Consider the following 23973-nt stretch of genomic DNA (forward strand, 5'->3'; position numbering starts at 1 on the left):
AGAATAACGCCATTTGTGGCAACATGGATGGAACTAGAGACTCTCATACTAAGCGGAGTAAGTCAGAAAGAGAAAGACAAATACCATATGATATCACTTATATCTGGAATCTAATATACAGCACAAAGGAACCCATCCATAGCAAAGAAACTCATGATCATGGAAAACAGACTTGCGGCTGCCCAGGGGGAGGGGGAAGGTGGGATGCACTGGGAGTTTGCAGTTAACAGCTGCAAACTATTGCATTTGGGATGGATAAGCATTGAGATCCTGCCATATAGCACAGGGAACTCTATCCAGTCACTTGCGATGGAACATGATGGAGGATAATGGGAGAAAAAGAATATATATATACATGTATGACTGGGTCATTTTGCTGTACAGTAGAAATTGACAGAACACTGTATGTCAACTACAATGGAAAAAATAAAAATCATAAGATCAAACAAAGGTTAATGACAAAAAATGTAGAAAGTGTCATAAAAAATATGAAAGTATTAAAAACCACCTATCACTATGCTGAAGTAATTACATGCTGGTATATTTTCTTGCAGTTTTCTTTTTTTTATTACATGCTTAAAGAATATAGCAGGAGTCAAATTCCATATAAAACTTACCATTCTTTTTTTTTTTTTTTTTTTTTTTTTTTTTGTCTTTTTGCTACTTCCTGGGCCGCTCCTGCGGCATATGGAGGTTCCCAGGCTAGGGGTCTAATCGGAGCTGTAGCCACCAGCCTACGCCAGAGCCACAGCAACGTGGTGGGATCCGAGCCACATCTGCAACCTACACCACAGCTCATGGCAATGCCGGACCGTTAACCCACTGAGCAAGGGCAGGGACCGAACCCGCAACCTCATGGTTCCTAGTCGGATTCGTTAACCACTGTGCCACGACGGGAACTCCCTGTTTGTTTTTTTGAGAGTTAAATTCTACTCCGGGTGAAATTAGGACTTAAGTCCAGGAGACAGAATCTCAGGTAGCCCTGAGAAACTGCTCCAAGGGGGGTGAGGGAGGAGCTAGGATATATAGGAGTTTTTGCAACAAAGGGCAGGGAGCAGGAACAAGAGGCATGGGCTCAGCGAAATCATTCCTTTGATATACACATCAGCAATGGGGCCAGTGTTCTGAATTTTCATAGCCTACAGAACTCAAGGGCTCTCGCATTCAGAGGTGACTGCATTTACAGTATATATGCCTTTATTGGTGAGTCATGTCATTTGTGGCATTTTTGTTTCTAGTTGTGGCTTTTCTGCTTAGAGAAGTTCCCTTAGTATCTGTTGTAAAGCTGGTTTAGGGTTGCTGAATTCTCTTAGCTTTTGCTTATCTGTAAAGCTTTTTATTTCTTCTTCAAATCTGAATGAGAGCCTCGCTGGGTAAAGTAATCCTGGTTGGAGGTTTTTTCTTTCATGACTTTAAGTACATTGTGCCACTCACTCCTGGCCTGCAGAGTTTCTGCTGAAAAATCAGCTGATAACCTTATTGAGGTTCCCTCGCATGTTCTTTCTTTTCCCTAGCCGCTTTCAATATTTTTCTCTGTCTTTAATTTTGGTCAGTTTGATTAATGTGTGTCTCGGGGTGTTCCTCCTTGGGTTTATTTTATATGGTGCTCCTTGTGCTTCCTGGATTTGAGTGAGTGGTTCCTTTCCCATGTTTGGGAAGTCTTTGGCTATTATATCTTGGAATATTTTTTTCCGTCCCTTTCTCTCTTTTTCTGGCACCCTTATAATATGGGTGTTGGTGTGTTTTAACATTGTCCCAGAGTTCTCTGAGACTCTTCATTTCTTTTCAATCTTTTTTCTCTTTTTTGTTCTATATCAGTGATTCCCACTAGCCTGTCCTCCACCTCACTTATTTGTTCTTCTGCCTCCTGTATGCTGCTCTTGGTTGCTTCTAATGAATTTTTTATTTCAGTTACTGTATTTTTCATCTCTGCTTGCTTAAATTTTAAATCTTGTATCTCTTTCCTCATTGTTTCCTCTAAGTTATCAGTCTTTGCCTCCAGTTTATTTCCAATGTCTTGCATCATCTTTAGCATCATCAACCTAAAGTCTTTTTCCTGGAGGCTGAAAATCTCCAGATCACTTAGCTGTTTTTCTGGGTTTTCTTTCTCCCTTATCTGAGTTATAGTTCTCTGCTTTTTCATTTTTATAGGTTTTTGGTATGGTGTCCTTTTTACAGATAATAGGGTTACAGCCTCTCTTACTTCTGATGTCTGTCCCCCTTGTGGCTGAAGTTGGTAGGGGGCTTGCTATTGGCGTCCTAATGGGAGGGACTGGTGCCTACCCACTGGTAGGTGGAGCTGATTCCCACCCCTCTGGTGGGTGGTGCTTTGTCTCTGAGTGAGATTAGAGGTGGCTGTGTGCCTGGAGGTTCTTTAGGCAGCCTGTTTACTGATGGATGTGGCTGTGATCCCACCTGGATTATTGTTTGACTTGGGGCTTCTCAGCCCTGATGGGTGGGGCCAGATTTTCCCAAAATGGCCACCTCCAGAGAAACACACGCTGATGAGTATTTCCAAGAGCTTTGCTTCCAATGTCCTTCCCCCACAACAAGCCACAGTCACCCCGTTTTCCCAGGAGGTCCTCCAAGAACTGTGGTCAGGTCTGACCCAGATTCCTATGGAGACTTTGCTCTGCCCTGGGACCCAGTGCACATGAAAGCCCATGTGTGCCCCAGTCCCATGGAGCTCCTGCGCACAAGCCCCACTGGCCTTCAATGTCAGATGCTCTGGGGGATCTCTTTCCCAGTGCCAGATGCCCAGGCGTGGGGACTTGACATGGGGCTCAGAACTCTCACTCCTGTAGGTGAGTCTCTGTGATACAAATACTTTCCAGTCTGTGGGCTTCCCACCCAGGAGGTATGGGGTTGCTTATATCATGTTATTGCCCCTCCTGCCTCTTGATGTGGCCTCCTCTTTGTCTTCTGCAGCAGGATATCTCTTTCAAAGTTTCCAGTCCATTTGGCTGAAGGCTGTTCAGCATTTGGTTGTAATTTTGTTGTTTTCATGAGAGAAGTTGAGCTCTAGTCCTTCTATTCTGACATCTTAATCTTGTCTCCTCTACCATCTAATTGTTAGCTAGCATTACGCAATAAATATTTTTCCTATGTCAGTAAAAATACTCTGCACCTTCATGTTTTAATAGCTGCACAGCCTGTTGTTTAGAAGTATCATATTTTATTTAACTGCTTTCCTTTTGTTGAATATCTGGGGTTGTGTGTGTCTCTTTTATAAAAAAGGTGACAATGAAATGTTTTTAAATTTGAACTATTTTTAGAACACATATGTTCTGGTTATTGTTCATTATATTATTATTCTAAGAAGTACAAATTAAAACATTATTAATTATCCATTAAACATTATTCACTGCCATTATTCATTACATTATTCTATTATTCAAAGAAGTACAAATTAAAACAAAGAGACACCACTTTGGAGTTAAACAACATCAGTAACATGGGTTTGAGAAGGCATAAACCAATCCTCTCATACATTTGATACAACCCTTCTGATCAGCAATTTGGCAAAAGATAATGAAAAGCCCTAAAAATGCAATATGCTTTGACTCAATAAAGGCAGCTCCAGGAACTAGTTCTGACAAAATAATCAGAAAGGCAAAAAAAAAAAAGTCACCCCAGAGGATGTTTACTATAGCAGCAGTACTTACACCAACAAGGTTCAAGTGTACATCAACAGGAGACCATTAGATACATTGTAGACACAGACAGAAAACAGAACAACAGCTACACAATGAGATGTTAACTGTGTTGTGTGTTGCTATGATTTCTTGTGTTTGTATTTCCTTATTTTCTACAATAAAGATATGCTACACTTTTGCAATAAAACAAAAATATTTAAATAGAGGAAACAGTAGCTTATTTTAATTTGTATCTCTTCATCTACTAGTAATACTTACTTTTTGGAAATGTTTATTTGCTGTCTATATTATCTATATTTGTGACTTGGTGATTCTTTCTTGGGGGAGGTCATGGTGGGAGGGATGTGGAGACAGTTTTAAGGACAAGAATCTGAAAGCAATGGAGTTCCTGTCGTGGCTCAGTGGTTAACGAATCCGACTAGGAACCATGAGGTTGCAGGTTCGATCCCTGGCCTTGCTCAGTGGGTTAAGGATCTGGTGTTGCCGTGAGTTGTGGTGTAAGTCGCAGATGCAGCCCATGTCCCGAGTTGCTGTAGCTGTGGCGTAGGCCGGCGGCTACAGCTCTGATTAGACCCCTAGCCAGGGAACTTCCACATGCTGCAGGAGCGGCCCTAGAAAAGCCAAAAAAAAAAAAAAAAAAAAAAGAATCTGAAGACACAAAACTAATAAAGATTTAATGCAATTAATGAAAAATTACGAATCCATAAAACACATTGAATGTTTTAAATTAAATATTTAATCTTTAAATATCACATTATAAACTCTTAAACTTTGCCTTACTTATTAAGTTGTTCTGTTTTTTTGTTTCTTTTTTCTTTTTTTTTGCTTTTAAGGGCTGCACCGGCAGCATATGGAGGCTCTGGCTAGGGGTTGAAATAGGAGCTCTAGCTGCTGGCCTATGCCACAGGCACTGCAACGCAGGATCCCAGCCATGTCTGTGACCTACACCAGAGCTCATAGCAATGCTGGATCCTTAACCCACGGAGTGAGGCCAGGGATCGAAGCTATGTCCTCATGGATGCTAGTCAGATTAGTTAACCACTGAGCCATGACAGGAATTCTTAGTTTATAAATAGCTGATATAAATAAAGAATGTAATAATTTAAGAACGTGTGCCGAGAGCTATATAGTCCTCATTACTATCATTAAAGAGACAACATTAGACATGATTTTTATCACTCGGCTGAATCAGAGTGAGAGCAGAGAGAAATTCACTGAGGGTTTCTACTTCTACTGCATCTCCTACCACTCAGTAAGCTGGTGAGCAGAAAGGGTACAAAAAGTCTTTTTCACTCTACCACTGCCGGTTGACTACATGTTAGTAATTCTTCCAAGAACTCGGAGGACCTACGATGGACAGGCAAGTATTTTAGAATGTGGATTTGGTGCCTCAGGACAGCAAGTATTGAAACAAAAGGCTTTGGACAGGTGGATAAGAGAGCTCTGTTAATGTCATGAGGACATTCTCATACAATTAAAAGAGCTGGACTCCGACCAGGACCCTGTAGTTACCGCTTCTATTCTCAGATAATGGAGACAGGTCAAGGGAGTATTTATGGCCACAAAAGGAATATCATATTTCCTAGAATCCAGCTTTTAAACATGGATAAGACATGCTAGGAGCTGAGAGACACAAGATGAAAAATTTGTTCTTCATGTTAATCCAGAGTTTTAAATTTAGAATTATAGGCAATCAGGGTTGGAAGAGAACAGACAACCAAGTGGCTCTCTGGCCTTCACTTCAAAATATTTAAGCAAATATTTATCAAATATTTAATATGCTTACATTAATTAAATGTTTACTAATATATACTATATTAACATTAATAAACTTAATACATATTTAATAAACAATATACTTAAGACTGGGAACCACTAGCCCTGAAATAAAGCATTCTATCCCTGGGTAGCTCGGAGTTCTCTTGTGGCGACGAGGGTTCAGGATCTGGTGTTGTCATTGCAGCAGCTGGGGTCTAGCAAACTGGGTTAAGGATCCACTGTTGTCAGTGCAACGGCTGGGGTCACTGCTGTGACAATGGGCTTGATCTTTGGTCTAGAAACTTTCACATGACATGGCATGGCCAAAAAAAAAAAAAAAAAAAAAAAAAAAAAATTCCCCATGTAGCTCTATTAGACAGAATAGGTATATCCAAAATCTATCATTTCGGAGGTTTTGAAGGAGGGTCATTTTTAGTGTACAGAATTTGACTCTGTATGGCAAGCACATGCAAAATTTTAAGAGCCAGAACTAAAAAATTCACCGCCTTAAAAGAAAAAGAATCAGCTATTCTGGAAGAAGAGGAAGTATGTAGTCTAGTTGAGGCTCGTGGAGGGGGAGGGTTTGAAGCAAGCTTTGATGCATCAAATAAGACCCATTTCTTGCTTGGTCTTGTGGCTAATAAAACTAAAATAAGTAAAACACCTTTTGGGATCTTGGCACTTTTTTGCAGGTCTAAATTATGTAAATTTTGGACCTTCTTTTTTTAAAATGCTATTCTTAGAAGATTCATATTTATCTCTGATTACGAACCTCCTTTAATATTCGATTTTCCTGGAGAATTCACTGTGCACCATGTTAGTTTTAGACCTTTGGGTGAGGTTTTTGTTTACCCGGAATATTTGCAGCTACACAGTCACAACTGTGGAACTGGAAGCTTATAAACCTTCTGACTCTCACCTTCACAATCTTAGGGCATAGTATGACATCTACATTGTTCTTTTCTGGATTTCTTTCAAATCTGTCTTCCTAATAACCAAGGTACCTAACTGGTTAAGCCCAACTATTTCCACACTGCTATTCTAAAATGAATGTGGTAGCTGGTGTACTAGTCAGGAAAGGTTAGGTTATGGTAATAAACAAGCCCAGAAGCTTGCAATAGGGTTTCTCAATCTCAGGATTAGTGATATTTTTGGCTAGATAATTCTCTGTTGTGAGAACTTGTCCTGTGCACTGTGGGATATGCAACAGCTTACCTGGCTTCTACCTCCTAACAGTTACCCTACCCTGGTTGTGATGGCCAAAAATGTCTCTAGACATTCCTGAGTGTCTGCAGGGTGTGGGTAAGGGAGAGCCAAATAACCCCTGACTGAGAACCACTGGTTTAAAACAATGAATTGGCTTTTGAAAACTTGGCTGCATGTTCATCCTGGCTTGAAAATGATAAAAGATTCTGAGGTATTGCTGATAATTGCTCACGGCTGAAGGAAAAAAGAGCAGGAAAAGATTTGTCTACAAGAAATACATGTAGGTCTTACTGGCCCACAATTCTTTGGCCAACGCAAGCCACATGCAAGTCACCAAGCTCAAGTCAACAGGGCAGGGAAGTGAATTCACCCCCTTCCGCAAGGGAGGAGGGGCAAACACTTACCAACAATAAAACAGTTTACCAGGCGCCTTTCCCCTCGCCTTCTTGGACTCTTCCACTACCACTCTCCCAACCAATCCCTCCTTGTTAGTAAGAATTAAGGTCAGAATAACAGTCCCCCTATTCTCCTCCTCTGTACTCTGGGAACGGAACTTAGGAGTAGGAAAGAACTCACCAAAATAGTCTATTTTAGATGAATAATAATGTTAGAAGATAAAGTCCCAGATGACTCCTGATCTTGTGACATACGGAAGAAGACACCATCATGGATGTCCCTTCTCTGCCTGGATGGTCTGAAGATTCACACTCTCAGCAGGGGAATGTCCTGCACGTCTTCCTGACCTGGAGGGTAAAGGCGCTTCCCGTCTTAGGAGGGTGCGCCTTTTAAGTCCGGCCTTCTCGTCCATGCCTCGGCACTGTGCTGTGGCCACTGGGTACGATTTCTTTTTCATCAAGCACAGGTTTACCTCTTCGTCAAGAAAGACCTCCGAAGGCCTTCTTCTCCTCTCTTCCTGCTTATAACCTTCTCTCCTCTTTTACGCTATGTTTCCCTTCAATGATATCAGATTTGTATATGTCCTACTTTTCTTTGATGACGACATCCTTTAATCTAGCTAGAGATTCTGCAGCATTTTCTTGCGATAGACTACAGCTGATACTGCGATCCCTGAAGATCACAACAAGCACCTCAATTTCCACACCTCTTCATTAAGGTGGAGAGTCCACATGGGTTCTTCTGTCCTGTGCCTCCCCCTGGTAAACTATGAGAATCTGCCTCTTTTTTCAGGGCTCTAGGGGAAGTAAAAGGCACATACGGGTGTAACAAAGAGCACAACATAAGGGAGGACTCAGGCAAATTTCTCAAGAAGTAATGAGGAAACCTTGGTTGCATGTTTGCAAAGTGACAGGTGGTTACGGGGTTAGAGGACAGACAGGCTGGACCCAAGCAAGTTGCCTAGATCGTTGGCAGGTGATTTCTTTGCCTTTACAGGCTGGCAGGTCTGTGTTTATGGGCGTCTAAAGCTGGCTTAAAGAGCCAGGGGCTGAGCAACCCTGCCCCTTGATTAGGACGTTAGAATTCATAAGCTGGGTAGGGAAAGGTCCTCTTAATTCAAAGCTGACTAAACCTGAGCACTTCTGTAGCTAAAATCACCAGTGTTCTGCACATCTTTGGGAGACTTGAAATAGTGGAAGGACTTTGGCTTGGCTTTCCTTTCACTTTCCTACACAGCCCTCAATGAAGGCTACAAGACTCTCTCTCTCTTTTGTTTTTTTAGGGCTGCGTCCTCAGCATATGGCAATTCCCAGGCCAGAGGCTGAATCCAGAGCTTTAGCTGCCAGCTTACGCCACAGCCACAGCCATGCCAGATCTGAGCCGTGTCTGTGACCTGCAGCTAACGGCAACGCTGGATCCTTAACTCACCGAGCAAGGCCAGGGATCAAACCCACATCCTCATGGATACTAGCTTGCTGAGTCACCGCTGAGCCACAACGGGAACTCTCAAAGGCTACAAATATCTTTACTATGCTCTTCACTAACTTCCTCAGTCTTAAAACTTCCTCCACCTTGGGCACACCTCCTAGTGGAGAACGCTGCCTGGCACATCTTCCTCCACTGTGTGTGAGCTGTGATTTTGTTTAAGTCACACGGCTGCAGCAGCACGCTGTCTAGAAATAGTGTATGCTGGTATTTAAGCTGAACGGCCCTGGTGACACTCCCTTTTGACTCTTCTTCCTCTTGATTCCAATCAATATACTGAAAACTCAGCCCCTGAATTAAAAAGCAAGCAAGCTAGATAGGAAGAAGGCCTCTAATACAGTACCTTTTCTATGCTAATTTCAGAGAGGGGAAAAACTTAATGTCCCTTCCTCCACTCTCTTCCCACCTAAGTATTTTTAAATATTGAAGAATAACACAAACTGAATACCTCCCTACTCAGTTTCTCACAGGCTGCCATTAACAAGAGAGCAGCATTACAAACTATTATCAAAAGAAGAAACCACAACCATAGGAAATACATCTGTGGTTTAAGTCTCTATGAAGTTTTGCTCCAACTGTTGACACAGACAGTATCTGGCCCCTAAAAACAGTGAGGTGCAGTTAGGAAAGAGAGCCTTCCAGATGCGACAGTGTGGAGATGCAGATAGGCTGCAAGGTAGCAAGGACTGAAAACGGCCTTTGGATGGTAAAATGGCTAATCTGGGAGTATTTTAGGTGCACTGTGAAATGCACACTTTCAATCTTGACATTAATTCCCAGGTTAGTCATTACTCCTACACATGGACAAAACTGGAAATTTCCTTCATCATTATTTTTGTTGGTTTGAGACTCAAGTTATTTTGATGTAGGTTGGTTAATTAGGTACAGCCCAGGGAAATTCATTAGTTATCCGCTGGTTGAGAATTTTTCCTTCCAAGGTGACCACACAATATGCACTTTACTGAGTACCCACTAATGCTTAAATTTTTATGATTTACTAAGTAATGCTAATACAATTTTAAAAATTAGAGCACTACTTGGTGATCTTGGCATCTAAACAGGCATTGTCGGGCAGTCAACTTTTCCTCATCACACATGGCGGAATGGAATGAATAGATACTCTTCTCTAGGGTAAAGCCAATACTCTAGGTGAATATTTGCCACCTGCCTTTGGAGGAATTACTCAGGACCCAAATTCAGGGGCATGGGGCATTCTGCATGTTTGTTTAGATTCATTTTACTTAGGCCCATGATCTCCTTCAAATGATCACATATGTTTGATAATCTGAAAGTTATTCTTACATAGCCAAATGAAGAAAAACCTAGGGTATCTGAAGTCAGAATTTTAGAGCTGGTTAGTATGTTACAGGTCATCTAATCCAATTCTCTGAATTTATGGAGGGAGAAACTGAGGCTCCCAGATTGGGGAGACTTGCCTAAGGCCACACAAATAACTAGTAAGAGAGCTGGACTTCAAAGCCAGCACTAGTAACGTCTTAGTCCAGTGTACTTTTTATTATAACATAGTATGTATGTATGCTTGTATGTATTTATTTTATAACTGCATGTGTGGCATATGGAAGTTCCAAGACTAGGGGTTGAAATGGAGCTTAAGCTGGGACCTGTGCCACAGCCACGGTAATACTGGATCTGAGCTGCAGCTTGCACCAACGCTAGATCCTTAACCCACTGAGCAAATCCTGGGATTGAACCCGCATCCTCATAGAGACCAGGTTTTTAACCCATTAAACCACAATGGGAACTCCTGCACATCTTTTTTATTATTATTTTTCCAGAGGGGGTGAGGAGAAGAAAGAAAGGAAAAGAAACCAGAAATGTAAAAATACACAATTTTAGTATTCACTACCTCTGGCCAAAGGTTATAAGCATAGGTTAAACATTTCCCTACACTTCTCTTGATTTTCTAGCAAAAGCAACTGTGAAACAAAACTGTTTCAATTTTATTTTACATTGCACTGCACCCTCTGCAACCCTACTCAAAACCTGTTACTGTGCCCCTACTAAAAGAAACACAGAATGTAGTTAGCTGACCCAAAGCCTGCTCATTCACGGCTGCAAAAAAGTAAAGTACCGAATCAACATGGCAGAGTAGAAGGCCTGGAGCTCACCTTCTCTCATAAAAGCAACAAGACTACGATCAACTGCTGAACAACCTTCAACAAAATAGACTGCAAACTATCAAAAAAAGATCTCCTACTCCAGAAGACAACGAGGAGACCACGTCAAGAAGGTAGGAGGGGTGATTATACAATACAAGCAACCCCACACATGCTAGGTGGGCAGCCCACAAAACAGAAAGTAACTGCAGTGCAGAGGCTCACCATGGGAGTGAGAGTTCTGAGCCCCACATCGGGCTCCCACGCCCTGGGGATCTGGCATTGGGAAGAAGAGTCCTGGAGCATTTGGCATTGAGGGCCAGTGGGGCTTGTGTGCAGGAGCTCCATGGAACTGGGGAAAACAGAGACTCGATTCTTGAAAGGTGCACACAGGCTTTCATGTGCACACAGGCTTTCATGTGCACTGGGTCCCAGGGCAAAGCAGAGACGCCACAGGAATCTGGGTCAGATCTGACTGTGGTTCTTGGAGGATCTCCTATGAAAAAGGGGTTAATGGGATTGCTTGTGGGGGAAAGACCCTGGCGGCAAAGGTCTCAGAAATAATCATCGCTGTAAACTCCTCTAGTGGCGGCCATTTTGGAAGAATCTGGCCCCACCCATCAGGGCTGAGAAGCCTCAGGCAAAACAACAAACCAGGTGGGAATACAGCTCCACTCATCAGCAAACAGACTGCCTAAAGACCCCCCCAGGCACACAGCTACCTCTAATCTCACCCAGAGACAAAGCCAGAGGGACAAGAATCAGCACCACCTACCGGTGGGCAGGTACCAGTCCCTCCTATCAGGAAGACTGCAGGAAGTCCCTGTACCAACTTCAGCCACAAGGGGGGCGGACATCAGAAACAAGAGAGGTTACAACCCTACTGTCTGCAAAAGGACCATACAAAAACTATACAAAATGAAAAGGCAGAGAATTATCACTCAGATAAGGGAACAAAAAAATCCTCAGAAAAACAGCTAATCTGGAGATTACCAACCTCCACGAAAGACTTTAGACTAATGGGAGTAAAGATGATTCAGGATCTTGGAAATAAACTGGAGGCAAAGATTGATAAATTACAAGAAACACTGAGCAAAGAAAGAAAAGATTTAAACATTAAGCAAGGAGAGTGCAAAATGAAATAAGTGAAATAAAAAAATCACTAGAAGGAACTAACAACAGAATACAGGAGGCAGAAGAACAAATAAGTGAGGTGGAAGACAGACTGGTACAAATCACTGACACAGAACAGAAGAATGAAAAAACACTGAAAAGAAATGAAGACAATCTAAGAGAACTCTGGAACAATGTTAAACACACCAACATCTGTACTATCGGGGTGCCAGAAGGAGAAGACAGAGAAAGGGCCAGAGAAAATATTTGAAGAGATAATAGCCAGGAACTTCCCTAACATGGGAAGGGAATCACTCACTCATATCCAGGAAGCACAATGAGTACCACATAAAATAAATCCAAAGAATAGTTCATGCTGTGGGCTCAATGGTAATGAACCTGAGTAGTAACCATGAGGATGCGAGTTCAATCCCTGGCTTCCCTCAGTGCATTAAGGATCTGGCATTGCTGTGAGCTGTGGAGTGTGTCACAGACGCAGCTCGGATCATGCAATACTGTGGCTGTAGCATAGGCCTGTGGCTATAGCTCTGATTCAACCCCTAGCCTGGGAACCTCTGTATGCCTCAGGTGTGGAGAAGAAAGAAAGAAAAGAAAGAAAATAAACACAAAGAGAAAAACCCTGGACAGATTTTAATCAAACTGACCAAAAATAAAGACAAAGAGGAAATACTGAAAGCAGCTAGGGAAAAGAAACAAATAACATACAAGGGAACCTCAATATGGTTATCAGCTGATTTTTCCGCAGAAACTCTGCAGGCTAGAAGGGAGTGGCACAATGTACCTACAGTGATGAAAGAAAAAAAGCTCCAAGATTACTCTACCCAGCAAGATTCTCATTCAGATTTGAAGGAGAAATAAAAAGCTTTACAGATAAGTAAAAGCTAAGAGAATTCAGTACCACTAAACCAGCTTTACAACAGATACTAAAGGAACTTCTCTAGGCAGAAAAGAAAAGGCCACAACTAGAATCAAAAATATTACAAATAACAAGGCTCACAAGTAAAGGCATACATACTGAAAAGGCAGGAAATCATCCACATGCAAATATGCTACCAGAATCAGAAATCGTGAGAAGAGGAGGGTACCAATGCAGCATACTGGAGATGCACTTGTAATTAAGAGAACAACAAGTTAAAACAATCTTGTAGATACACACACACACACACACACACACAGACTCCTATATCAAAACTTCATGGTAACAGCAAACCAAAAATCTACAACAGATACATACACAAATAAGAAAAAGCAGCCCAAACACACCACTAAAGAAAGTCTTCAGGGGAGTTCCCGTCGTGGCGCAGTGGTTAACGAATCCGACTAGGAACCATGAGGTTGCGGGTTCGGTCCCTGCCCTTGCTCAGTGGATTGAGGATCCGGTGTTGCCGTGAGCTGTGGTGTAGGTTGCAGACGTGGCTCGGATCCCGCGTTGCTGTGGCCCTGGCGTAGGCCGGTGGCTACAGCTCCGATTGGACCCCTAGCCTGGGAACCTCCATATGCCGCGGGAGCAGCCCAAGAAATAGCAACAACAAGAACAACAAAAGGACAAAAAAACAAAAAGACAAAAAAAAAAAATTCATTGAGTAATAAAAAAAATGGCAATAAGAACACACATATCAATAATTACTTTAGGAGTTCCCATTGTGGCTCAGCAGAAATGAATCTGACTAGCATTCATGAGGACACAGGTTCGATCCCTGGCCTCACTCAGTGGGTTAAGGATCTGGCGTTGCTATGACCTGTGGTGTAAGTCACAGATGTGGCTCGGATCCTGTGTTGCAGTGGCTGTGGTGTAGGCCAGCAGCTGCAGCTCCAATTCAGTCCCTATCATGGGAACCGCCATATGCTACAGGTGCAGCCCTAAAAAAAAGAAAAATTACCTTAAATGTAAATGGACTAAATGCCCCAACCAAAAGACAGCATATATATAGATACAAAAACAAGACTCCTGTATATGCTGTCTTCAAGAAACCCACTTCTGTTCTAGGGATACATACAAATTGAAAGTGAGAAGATGGAAGAAAACATTCCATGCAAATGGAATCAAAAGAAAGCTGTAGCAGCAATACTCATATCAGACAACATAGACCTTAAAAAATATTATGAGACAAAGAAGGACATTATATAATGACAGAAGGATCAATCCAAGAAGATTATAAATATATATGCACCCAACATAGGATTGCCTCAGTATATAAGGCAACTGCTAACAGCCTTAAAAGGAGAAATTGACAATAACACAATAATAGTGGAGGACCTTAACACCCCACTTACAGCAATGGACAGATCATCCAGAGAGAAAATCAACAAGGAAACACAGGCCTTAAATGATGCATTAGATCAAATGGACTTAATAGATATTTATAGAATATTCCATCCCAAAGCAGCAGAATACACATTCTTCTTAAGTGCAAATGGAACATTCTCTAGGATAGATCACATTCTGGGCCACAAATCAAGCCTTAGTAAATTTAAGAAAATCAAAATTATATCAAGCATCTTTTCTGACCACAATGCTGTAAGACTAGAAATCGGCAACAAGAAAAAAACTGCAAAAAAACCCAAACATGTGGAGATTAAACAACATACTAGTAAAGAACCAATGGATCACTGAAGAAATCAAAGAGGAAATTAACCCTTAGCCAGACTCATCAAGAAAAAAAGAGGACTCAAATCAATAAAATTAGAAGTGAAAAAGGAGAAGTTACAGCGGACATCACGGAAAAACAAAGGATCATAAGAAACCACTACAAGAAACTATATGCCAATAAAATGGACAATCTAGAAGAAATGGACGAATTTTTTTTTTTAAGGGCCGCACCTGTGGCACATGGAGGTTCCCAGGCCAGGGGTCTAATTGGAGCTACAGCTGCTGGCCTGTGCCAGAGCGACAGCAACGCCAGATCGGAGCTACATCTGCAACCTACACCACAGCTCATAGCAACACTGGATCCTTAACCCACTGAGTGAGGCCAGGGATGGAACCCGCAACCTCAAGGTTCCTCATTGGGTTCGTTTCCTCTACACCACGATGGGAACTCTTCTTCTTCTTCTTTTTTTTTTTTTTTTTTTTGTTAGGAAGTAGAGGCTTCCAGTCTTCACTGAAGCATCAAATTTTTATTTTTTAAAAATATTTTTGTGTCTTTTTAGGCACAAGCAGGTTCCCAGGCTAGGGGTCAAATTGGAGCTGTAGCTGCTGGCCTATACCAAAGCCACAGCAACGCAGGATCTGAGCCACGTCTGTGACCTCCACCACAGGTCTCAGCAACACCAGATCCTTAACCCACTGAGTGAGGCCAGGGATGGAACCTGCATCCTCAGGGATGCTAGTAAGATTCATTTCCACTAAGCCATGATGGGAAATCCAGAAACGGGACAAATTCTTAGAAAATTCTCAGAAAAGTACGATCTTCCCAAGACTAAACCAAGGCAAAACCACAAAGACGAATGGATCCATCACAAGTACTGAAATTGAACCTGTGATTAAAAAACTTCCAACAAACACAAGTCTAGGACCAGATAGGTTCATAGGTGAATCCTGCCAAAACTTTAGAGAAGAGTTAACACCTACCCTTCTGAAACTATTACCAAAAAAATGCATTCATTCTATGAGGCAACCATCACTCTGACACCAAATCCAGAGAAACACACACAAAAAATTACAGTTCAGTAATAAGAATAAAAATCATATGATCCTCTCAATAGATGCAGAAAAAGGTTTTGACAAAACCCAATACCCATTTCTGATAAAAAAAACCCTTCAGAAAAGTGGGGCATAGAGGGAACCCACCTCAACATAATAAAGGCCGTATATGACAAACCCACAGCTAACATCATTCTCAATGGTGAAAAGCTGAAGGAATTCCTGCTAAGATCAGGAACAAGATAAAAATGTCCATTCTTACCACTACTATTCAACACAGTTTTGGAAGTCCTAGTCATGGCAATAAGAGAAGAAACAGAAATAAGAGGAATCCAAATTGGAAAGGAAGAAGTTAAACCATCACTGTTTGTAGATGACATGATACTATAGCTAGAAAATCCTTTAGTGCTACCAGAAAACCATTAGAGCTCATCAATGAATTTGGTAAAGTTGCAGGATAAAAAATTAATACACAGAAATTGACTGCATTTCTATATACTAACAATGAAACATCAGAAAGAGAAATTAGGGAAATAATCCCATTTACCATCGCATCAAAAAGAACAAAATACCTAGGAATAAACCTACCTAAACCAACAAAAGACCTGTACTCTGAAAACTATAAGATGCTGATGAAAGAAATCAAAGATCATGACACAAACAGATGGAAAGATATACCATGTTCTTGGATTGGAAGAATCAAAATTGTCAAAATGACTATACTGCCCAAGGCAATCTACAGATTCGATGTAATCCCTATCAAATTACCAACGGCATTTTTCACAGAACTAGTATAAGAAATTTCATTTGTATGGCAATACAAATGACCTCGAACAGCCAAAGCCATCCTGAGAAAGAAAAATGGAGCTGGAGGAATCAGGCTCCCTGACTTCAGACTATACTACAAAGATACAGTCATCACTACGGTGCTAGCACAAAAACAGAAATATAGATCAGTGGAACAAAACATAAAGTCCAGAAATAAACCAACACACCTATGATCACTGATCTATGACAAAGGAGACAAGGATATACAACGGAGAAAAGACAGTCCCTTCAATAAGCGGTGCTGGGAAAACAGGACAGCTACATGTGAAAGAATGAAATTAGAACACTCCCTAACACCATACATAAAAATAAACTCAAAATGGTTTAAAGACCTAACTATAAGACCAGATACTATAAAACTATTAGAGAAAAACAGAGGCCAAACACTCTCTGACATGAACCACAGCAGTATCTTCTCAGATCCACCTCCTAGAATAATGACAACAAAACCAAAAATAAATAAATGGGACCTAATTAAACTTAAAAGTTTCTACACAGCAAAGTAAACCCTAAACGAAATGAAAACACAACTCACAGAATAAGAGAAAATATTTGCAAGTGAAATCAACTGACAAGGGATTAATCTGTAAAACTTATAAACACTTCCTGCATGTCAATACCAAAAAAACCCAAACAACCCCTTTAAAAAAATGGGCAGAAGACCTAAACAGACAATTTTTCCAAGACAACATACAGATCACCAAAAAACACATGAAAAGATGTTCGACATCACTCATTATTAGAGAAATGCAAATCAAAGCCACTATGAGGTACCGTCAAAGCCACTATGAGGTACCGTCTTTCACCAATCAGAATGGCCATCATCAAAAAGTCCACAAACAATAAGTGCTGGAGAGGGTGTGGAGAAAAGGAAACCCTCATTCATTGTTGGTGGGACTGTAAATTGGTGCAATCACTACAGAAAACAGTATGGAGATCCCTCAAAAAACTAAAAATAGAATTGCCATTTGATCCAGCAATCCCCCAGTCTTCGGCATCTATCCAGAGAAAACCTTGACTTGAAACGATACAGGTGCTCCCATGACCACTGCAGCACTATATACAATATCCAAGCATGGAAGCAATCTAAATGTCCATCGACAGAGGAGTGGATAAAGATGTGGTACATACACACAATGGAATATTACTCACATAGAAAGGAATGAAATAACGGCATTCATAGCAACATGATGGACCTAGACATTATCATGCTAAGTGAATTTAGTCAGACGGTGAGACACCAACATTATATGCTATCAATTATATGCTGAATCTCAAATAAAGACACAAGGAATTTACTTGCAGAACAGAAAATGACTCACAGACTTTGAAAAACTACGGTTACTAAAGGAGACAGGTTGGTGGGGGAGGGATGGGCTGGGGATTTGGGATGGAAATATTATAAAATTAGACTGTGATGATGGTTGTACAACGATAAGTATAATAAAATTCACTGAGTTAAAAAAATAAAGTGAGGGTAGAAGCAGATAGTTTGTACAAGTAGGTTGATAACAAATCTAGGTTGTATATAGTTTAAATTATATTTTAATAATTTAGCTCTGGGAACCTCCACGTGCTGTGGGTGTGGCCCTAAAAAGATCAAAAAAAAAAAAAAAAGATGTGGTACATATATACAATGGAATACTATTCATCCATTAAAAAGAATGAAATAATGCTCTCTGCAGCAACATGGATGGATGTAGAGATTATTATACTGAATGAAGTAAGATAGACAAGTATCATATGATATCATTTATATGTGCAATCTATAAAAACTGCACAAAAGAACTTACTTATAAAGCAGAAACAAACTCACAGATTTCAAAACCAATCTTATGGTTACCAGAGGGGAAACCATTGGGGGGAGAGAAGAATTAAGAAGGTGGGAATAACCTTATAGATTTTCCTGTGCTATACATCTGATCAATGAGAACCTACTGTATAGCACAGGGAAATCTATTCAACAGTTTGTAATAACCTATATGGGAAAAATGAATGGATATATTCATATTCATATGTATGACTGATTCATTTTGCTTTACACTTGAAACAAATGCAACATTATAAGTCAACTCCAATAAAATAAAATTAAAAAAAAAGAAAGTCTGTTGCGCTTAATAAAGTGATCCCAGGCCTTCAGCGGTGCAATTAGAGGGAATAATTGGAAATCACATTGGAGGCACGAGTGCTCGATGCTGTGGTGGTTACAGAATACTCATTCACCATCCTGAAGAAGTCAGGAGTTTCATTTGAGAAAGCGAAACTTAAACAAAGACTACAAAAAATAGACACTCTACGATCAGTTTTACTAATTCCTTAAATGCTACAGAAATCCATGAAAAAAGGCTTTTACACAGAAAGAAAGCCTTAAGCAGAGTATTTCTAAAAAATGCACAAGGGTCTGTGTCTTAGTTTAGTGTACAGACCTGGAAAGAGCTGCCCTCCTCTCAGCTCCAACGAGTTTCCATTTCCTTTTTCTTTTGTTCTATTTTTAATTGCTCATTTGTAAAGGTGTCCTAATCTTTCCTAGCTTTTACCTCTTAGAAACTCTTTACTAGTTTTCCTTTGTGTTTGTGAGCTCTTCTTATAGCCTGGAAGGGTCGCTGTATTCTGTATGAATGCATGGCATGATACAACTAACTTAAGAATCTTTTATAAATAAAGTTTGCATTAACTAAAAAAAAAAAAAAAGAGAGAGAGAGATGCACTAGTGCAAGACTGAAAATTGCTCTACGCAGGAAAATTATGAGAGGACTACATGGAGTGTGTGATGGGGAGGGAGGTGGAAGTAGGATAGGGCGGAGTGATTAAAAAAAAAGCCAAGAGAAACGACACAGCACCACTGTTTTGTGATGAAAGCTCAACACTGTGAATTATCTAAGACTGGATAATCTATGCCCTAGACACTATTTTCTTTGCTGCCAACTTGTGGGCCTTCGTTTCTCATAATCAGTTATACCAGAGTTGGTAAGGAAAAGAGAAAATGAGAATCATAAATCAATTGTGCTGCTCATTGGTTTTGGATAACGTTGGTGTGAAAGCTGGGGGTGAGTAAAATCAGTGGTTAAAATGCAATTTTATATTTGGGGTTCTGCGGCAGTGTGACAGAGTGGAAAAGAACACAGACTTCAGAGCCAGAAGGAATCTGGTTTAAATACTGACCCTGTCACTTATCACCCATGCAGCCTTGGGGATGCAATCAGTCTCTATGCACCCAGTTTTCTATACATAAAATGGGTTAAACAATAAGTTACTTGGCAGGGTTGTTCTGGGAATTAGTACTTTTCTTTTTTGGCCACCCCATGGCATATGGAGTTCGGATATGAGCCGTACCACAGCGGGAGCTCTGGCAAGGTTGTTTTGAGACTTAGAGATGACAGAGCTTCCTTACACTAATTGGTGGCTAATACTGTTTTTGTAATGCTGTAAGAGAAGACAGGAAATACATTCAAAGCAATAACCTTGTATACCTAAGATGAAGTCATTTTATTTACCGGTAGGTCCTGATCTACACCTTCTGGCTGGGATTTATCTAGAGACAAGTGAAAAGCTCCAGATAGCACAGTTTAGGTATGGGACCTTTTCTGAGAGAAACATATCTGTCTCACGGACTTTTACAATTAATGCTACTAAATATATAACTATTCAATATTTATTTAAAGGCTCACATATATTCTTATTTTACATCACTGCCAATTTTATAAAGAGGAGAAGAAACAAAAAAGAGGAAAAAAAGGAAATCAGAATTCAGAAAGCAACTGCAGTTGAGGGTAAAGGAAGAACAGAGGAGAAGCGGTAAAGAGAGCAGACAGACGGAGGAGCTGGAAGAGGACCGTCTGCAAGGACGCCTGCCCAGACCTCTTGGCTCCCTCCCCAGTGCTCCCCCGACTATCTCGACTTGATAACACAGCACTCCGAGCTGCCTGCTCTGCCGACCTCGCTCTCCCTTTGTCTGATCATGCCACTCTATCATCTCTACCCAACACTCACCCACCCCTACAGTCTCCTAATCAGTATTTAACTTGACAGCAGACCGGGCATATTGCTATACAGGGCTCTCGTGCTCTAAGTCATTTAAACACCAAAACAAACACACCTACATTCACGCCCGCTCCACGGAGAAGGCCACCCTGCAACAGAAATGAGGACGTATGCTTCCAGAACTCCGGGATCTTCTCCGGGAACACACTGCCAGAGGTGCCTTTGTTACCATTTTAAGAGGTGGGAAGAGTGACGCATAGAATTTAAGAAAATATGGCCAAGGGTAAAAGAAATTAAATAGAGGGAAAGCCCCAGACTCTGGACTGCCTAACCCCAGTTTACACATGTCTCTTCTTACTGTGTGCCGAGGGCCGTCTTCGTTATCCCTCATGTAGAACGGCTTGAGAGATAAGGGATAATTAATGACAAAGACCGGGATGTCACCACAATGCTTCACCAGGTACTTTTCATGCTCCGTGTGTAGATCAGCACCCCACTGTAATGAGAAAAAGAAATGACCACAGGAGAAGACAGAGCTGAAACAGACAATGTAGGACCTAAAAATAACTTTCATCAGTGCCAAGGGCTTCCTCTCCCGGAGGATCAGGGATGCGTGGAGCTGTCTGCTGAGGTTACACAGACAGATAAACTGGAGAGAGATGTGTGTTAACAAGAGTATCCAAAGGCCTGGAAAGATGAAAGCTGAAACCAGCAGACAAACACTGTGCTTTCTGTGCCCCATCTCAGGGAGCACTTAGCAGATGAATAGCATCTATAAGAAAACACAGTATGTTTTCCATGGTGTATAAAAGCTGATTCAGAATCACAGTTTCAGGAAATTAAATGATTAAAGATGATATTCCTAATATTGAGTCTATCTTTGGCTAGACGGCTTCTTCCAGTGAATTTTTTTTTTTTTTAGATAAAAGAGTCAACTTGTGTATCAGATGCTCTTTGATGAATATTTGTAACACTATTCATCGATTTATTCAGCAAATACTAATGTGTTTATTAAATCCCAGTACCACACTAGGCACTACAAAGAGTGGTGAGAAAAACAAGATCTGACTTCATGAAGCTTCTAGGGTACAAGAAAAATATTAAATAAAAAATTACACACAGAAATCAATTGATTATACATATAACTAGTGCAGGGCCCTTATGACTTAAGAGAGCATCTGACTTAACTGGAAATGGAATTGGTGTAAGAAATAGTTTGAGGACAAAGGTATTACACTCTTAACATTACCTTATTACTCTCACTTGTCTGGCAATATCTTAAGTACAGGAAGGGAGCAGTGGAATAGGAATAAGGAGACTTGCCTCTAACATTACATGCATGCCCACTTTCCAGGCCTATATCCTTGCCAGTAAAATAAAGGAGTTTTGGAAAAAAAAAAACAAAAAACACAAAAAAAACCCCCCAAACTCTTATTTTCCAAAGTGGCTCACAAATTAAAAGGCTCTATAAGGTTCAACAGAAAAAGGAAAGCTGTTTAATGTGTTGCCTAAACTTCTTTGATCACATAACCTCTTTTGTCTATCATCACCTGTTAACATCATTCAAAATATACTACGGAAAAACACTGAACTAGCTGATTTCTACACTGATAGGCTATGATTACCATTCTTTCCAAGGAATTTCATCTTCCTAAACTTGGAAAATTTCTTTGTAACCCTTTTGTCACTGCTATTCCAAATGATATGATGCTACTTCAAAATTATTTTTCATTCTAAATATTTCAACAAGGTTCAGTAAGTGTTGAAAAGAAAAAAAAAAAAAAAAAAAAAAAAAGTCAATGTTGGAGTTCCCGTCATGGCACAGCAGTAATGAACCCAACTTGTATCCATGGCTGTGCTCAGTAGGTTAAAGGATCTGGCTTTGCTGTGAGCTGTGGTGTAGGTCACAGACATGGCTTGGATCTGGTGTCGCTGTGGCTGTGGTGTAGGCCGGCAGCTGCACCTCCGATTCAACCCCTACCCAGGGAACTTTCCTATGCCACGGATGTAGCTCTAAAAGGACAAAAAAAAAAAAAAAAGCCAATGTACAGATATGCAAATATTGCACATTGCTAGTAAAAATAAGAGAGAGTGCCTGTCTTGACACAGCAGAAATGGATTCGACCCCTGGCCTCGATCAGTGGGTTAAGGACCCAGCGTTGCTGTGAGGTGTGGTATAGGTTGCAGATACAGCTTGGATCTGATGTTGCTGTGGTTGTGGCATGGGTCGGCAGCTGTAGCTCCAATTAGACCCCTAGCCTGGGAGCCTCCATATGCCGAGGGTGCAGCCTCTAAAAAGGCAAAAAAAAACCCCAAAAAAAAACCAAAAAAAACAAGATATTTTAAAGGATGAAATCAGATAAACATAAGAGTGAACCATACATTCATACATAAATATATGTATATATAAAAATAACTACTACCTCTGGGGTGAAGGTGAAGTTCTCGGATGCTTGCTTTAAGATCTCCACTGCCTCAGTATAAGAAATGCTGGAGAGAAACAGGGTGAAAGCAGACAAAGGTCAGTACATTGGGCTGCTGTTAACTAAGGCATTGAAAACTGGAAAAAGCCTATTACCATACAGTCTTTGATATCACACACGAATATTAAATGATTGTTTCGTTACTAGGAATTAAGGTTAACCTAATCCTACAAGAGTCTGATCAGTGTGACGAGAAATGGCCATTCAATGACACCACTCCTGATCTACCTGCAGTTTACATGGAGAAGCTAGTCACTTAAGACAGTAAAGATTTTTCTCTGAATTCATGTTATAACAATGCCCTAATAAAAGGGGTAAAAGACTGGAGCTGAAAAGAGCAAGTCTCCCCCTAAAGCTGTCATTTACAACACTTACTATGTGCTAGGCATTATTCTAGGCACTGGAAGTACAGTAAATAAAAACAAAGCCCCAGCCTTTACGGAGCTATCCGTGTGTGTGTGTGTGTGTGTGTGTGTGTGTGTCTGTGTGAGTGTGCACAATGGAGGTTTGGGGAAAGAGATGAAAAGAAATAATGTAACACCAGGGAGCTATTGGTACTATGAAGAAAAACAAAGCAAGGTAAAAACAGGGTGTTTGGGTGCTATTTTTTTTTTTTTTGGTCTTTTTATGGCTGCACTTGTGGAGGTTCCCAGGCTAGGGGTCGAATTGGAGCTGTAGCTGCTGGCCTATACACCATAGCCATAGCTACAGCCACACCAGATCCAAGCTGTGTATGTAAACCTACACTACAGCTCACGGCAACACTGGATCCTTAACCCACTGAGCGAGGCCAGGGATCGAACCTACGTCCTCATGGATACTAGTCAGGTTCATTTCCCTTGAGCCACGATGGAAACACTCTGGGGGTGCTATTTTAGATAAGAGGGTTAAGAGAGGGCTTACTGAATTGGTGACATTCAAACAGAAACCTGCATGAAGCAAGGAAATGAGCCATATAAATATCTGAGGGAAAAAGTTTTCCAGGCAAAAAAGTGAATACAAAAGCCTGAAGTGAGCAACAGCTTGGCTCATTCGAGGAACAAAAAAGTCGATGTGACTGCAGTATACTGAAGAAGGGGATTAGAGAGCCAGGAGATCAGACAGGAAGGGGAGCCAGAGGTCAGATCCCATGAACCCTTTCAGGCCACAGTAAGGGTTCTGTGATATATTCAAGTACCTAAGACTGTAGGAAAAATATCACTGGTTACCTGAGTAAGAAACCATCATGCTTAAAGCAAGCCAAATCAAGAATTTGTTTCAACAGTTTGAGCAGGTGATATATATAC

At 40.9% G+C, this 23973-nt stretch overlaps 1 protein-coding gene across 6 annotated transcripts in view; it reads right to left on the reverse strand.

Annotated features, from left to right (window-relative positions):
* NARS2 (asparaginyl-tRNA synthetase 2, mitochondrial) overlaps nucleotides 1–23973 on the reverse strand; it is a 142649-nt gene that overhangs the window by 13759 nt on the left and 104917 nt on the right. For 5 of the 6 annotated variants that reach the window (XR_014814769.1, XR_014814770.1, XR_002335551.2 and 2 more), the window contains 2 exons: nucleotides 22628–22694; nucleotides 20563–20700 (listed from right to left, as the gene is read on the reverse strand). The exons of the other annotated variant lie outside the window; for it this stretch is intronic. Coding sequence is in view for 2 of the 5 variants with exons in the window: in XM_003129702.5 (XP_003129750.2) it covers nucleotides 20563–20700; nucleotides 22628–22694 (205 nt within the window). In the remaining 3 variants the exon portion in view is untranslated. The remainder of the gene's footprint in view (nucleotides 1–20562; nucleotides 20701–22627; nucleotides 22695–23973) is intronic. 6 annotated transcript variants of the gene reach the window in all.

The sequence above is a fragment of the Sus scrofa genome, chromosome 9 (assembly GCF_054392235.1).
Source record: "Sus scrofa isolate SSC_HxYL_T2T_F1_AM1 chromosome 9, Sscrofa_HxYL_maternal_Yorkshire_Landrace_v2.0, whole genome shotgun sequence".
NCBI lineage: Eukaryota > Metazoa > Chordata > Mammalia > Artiodactyla > Suidae > Sus > Sus scrofa.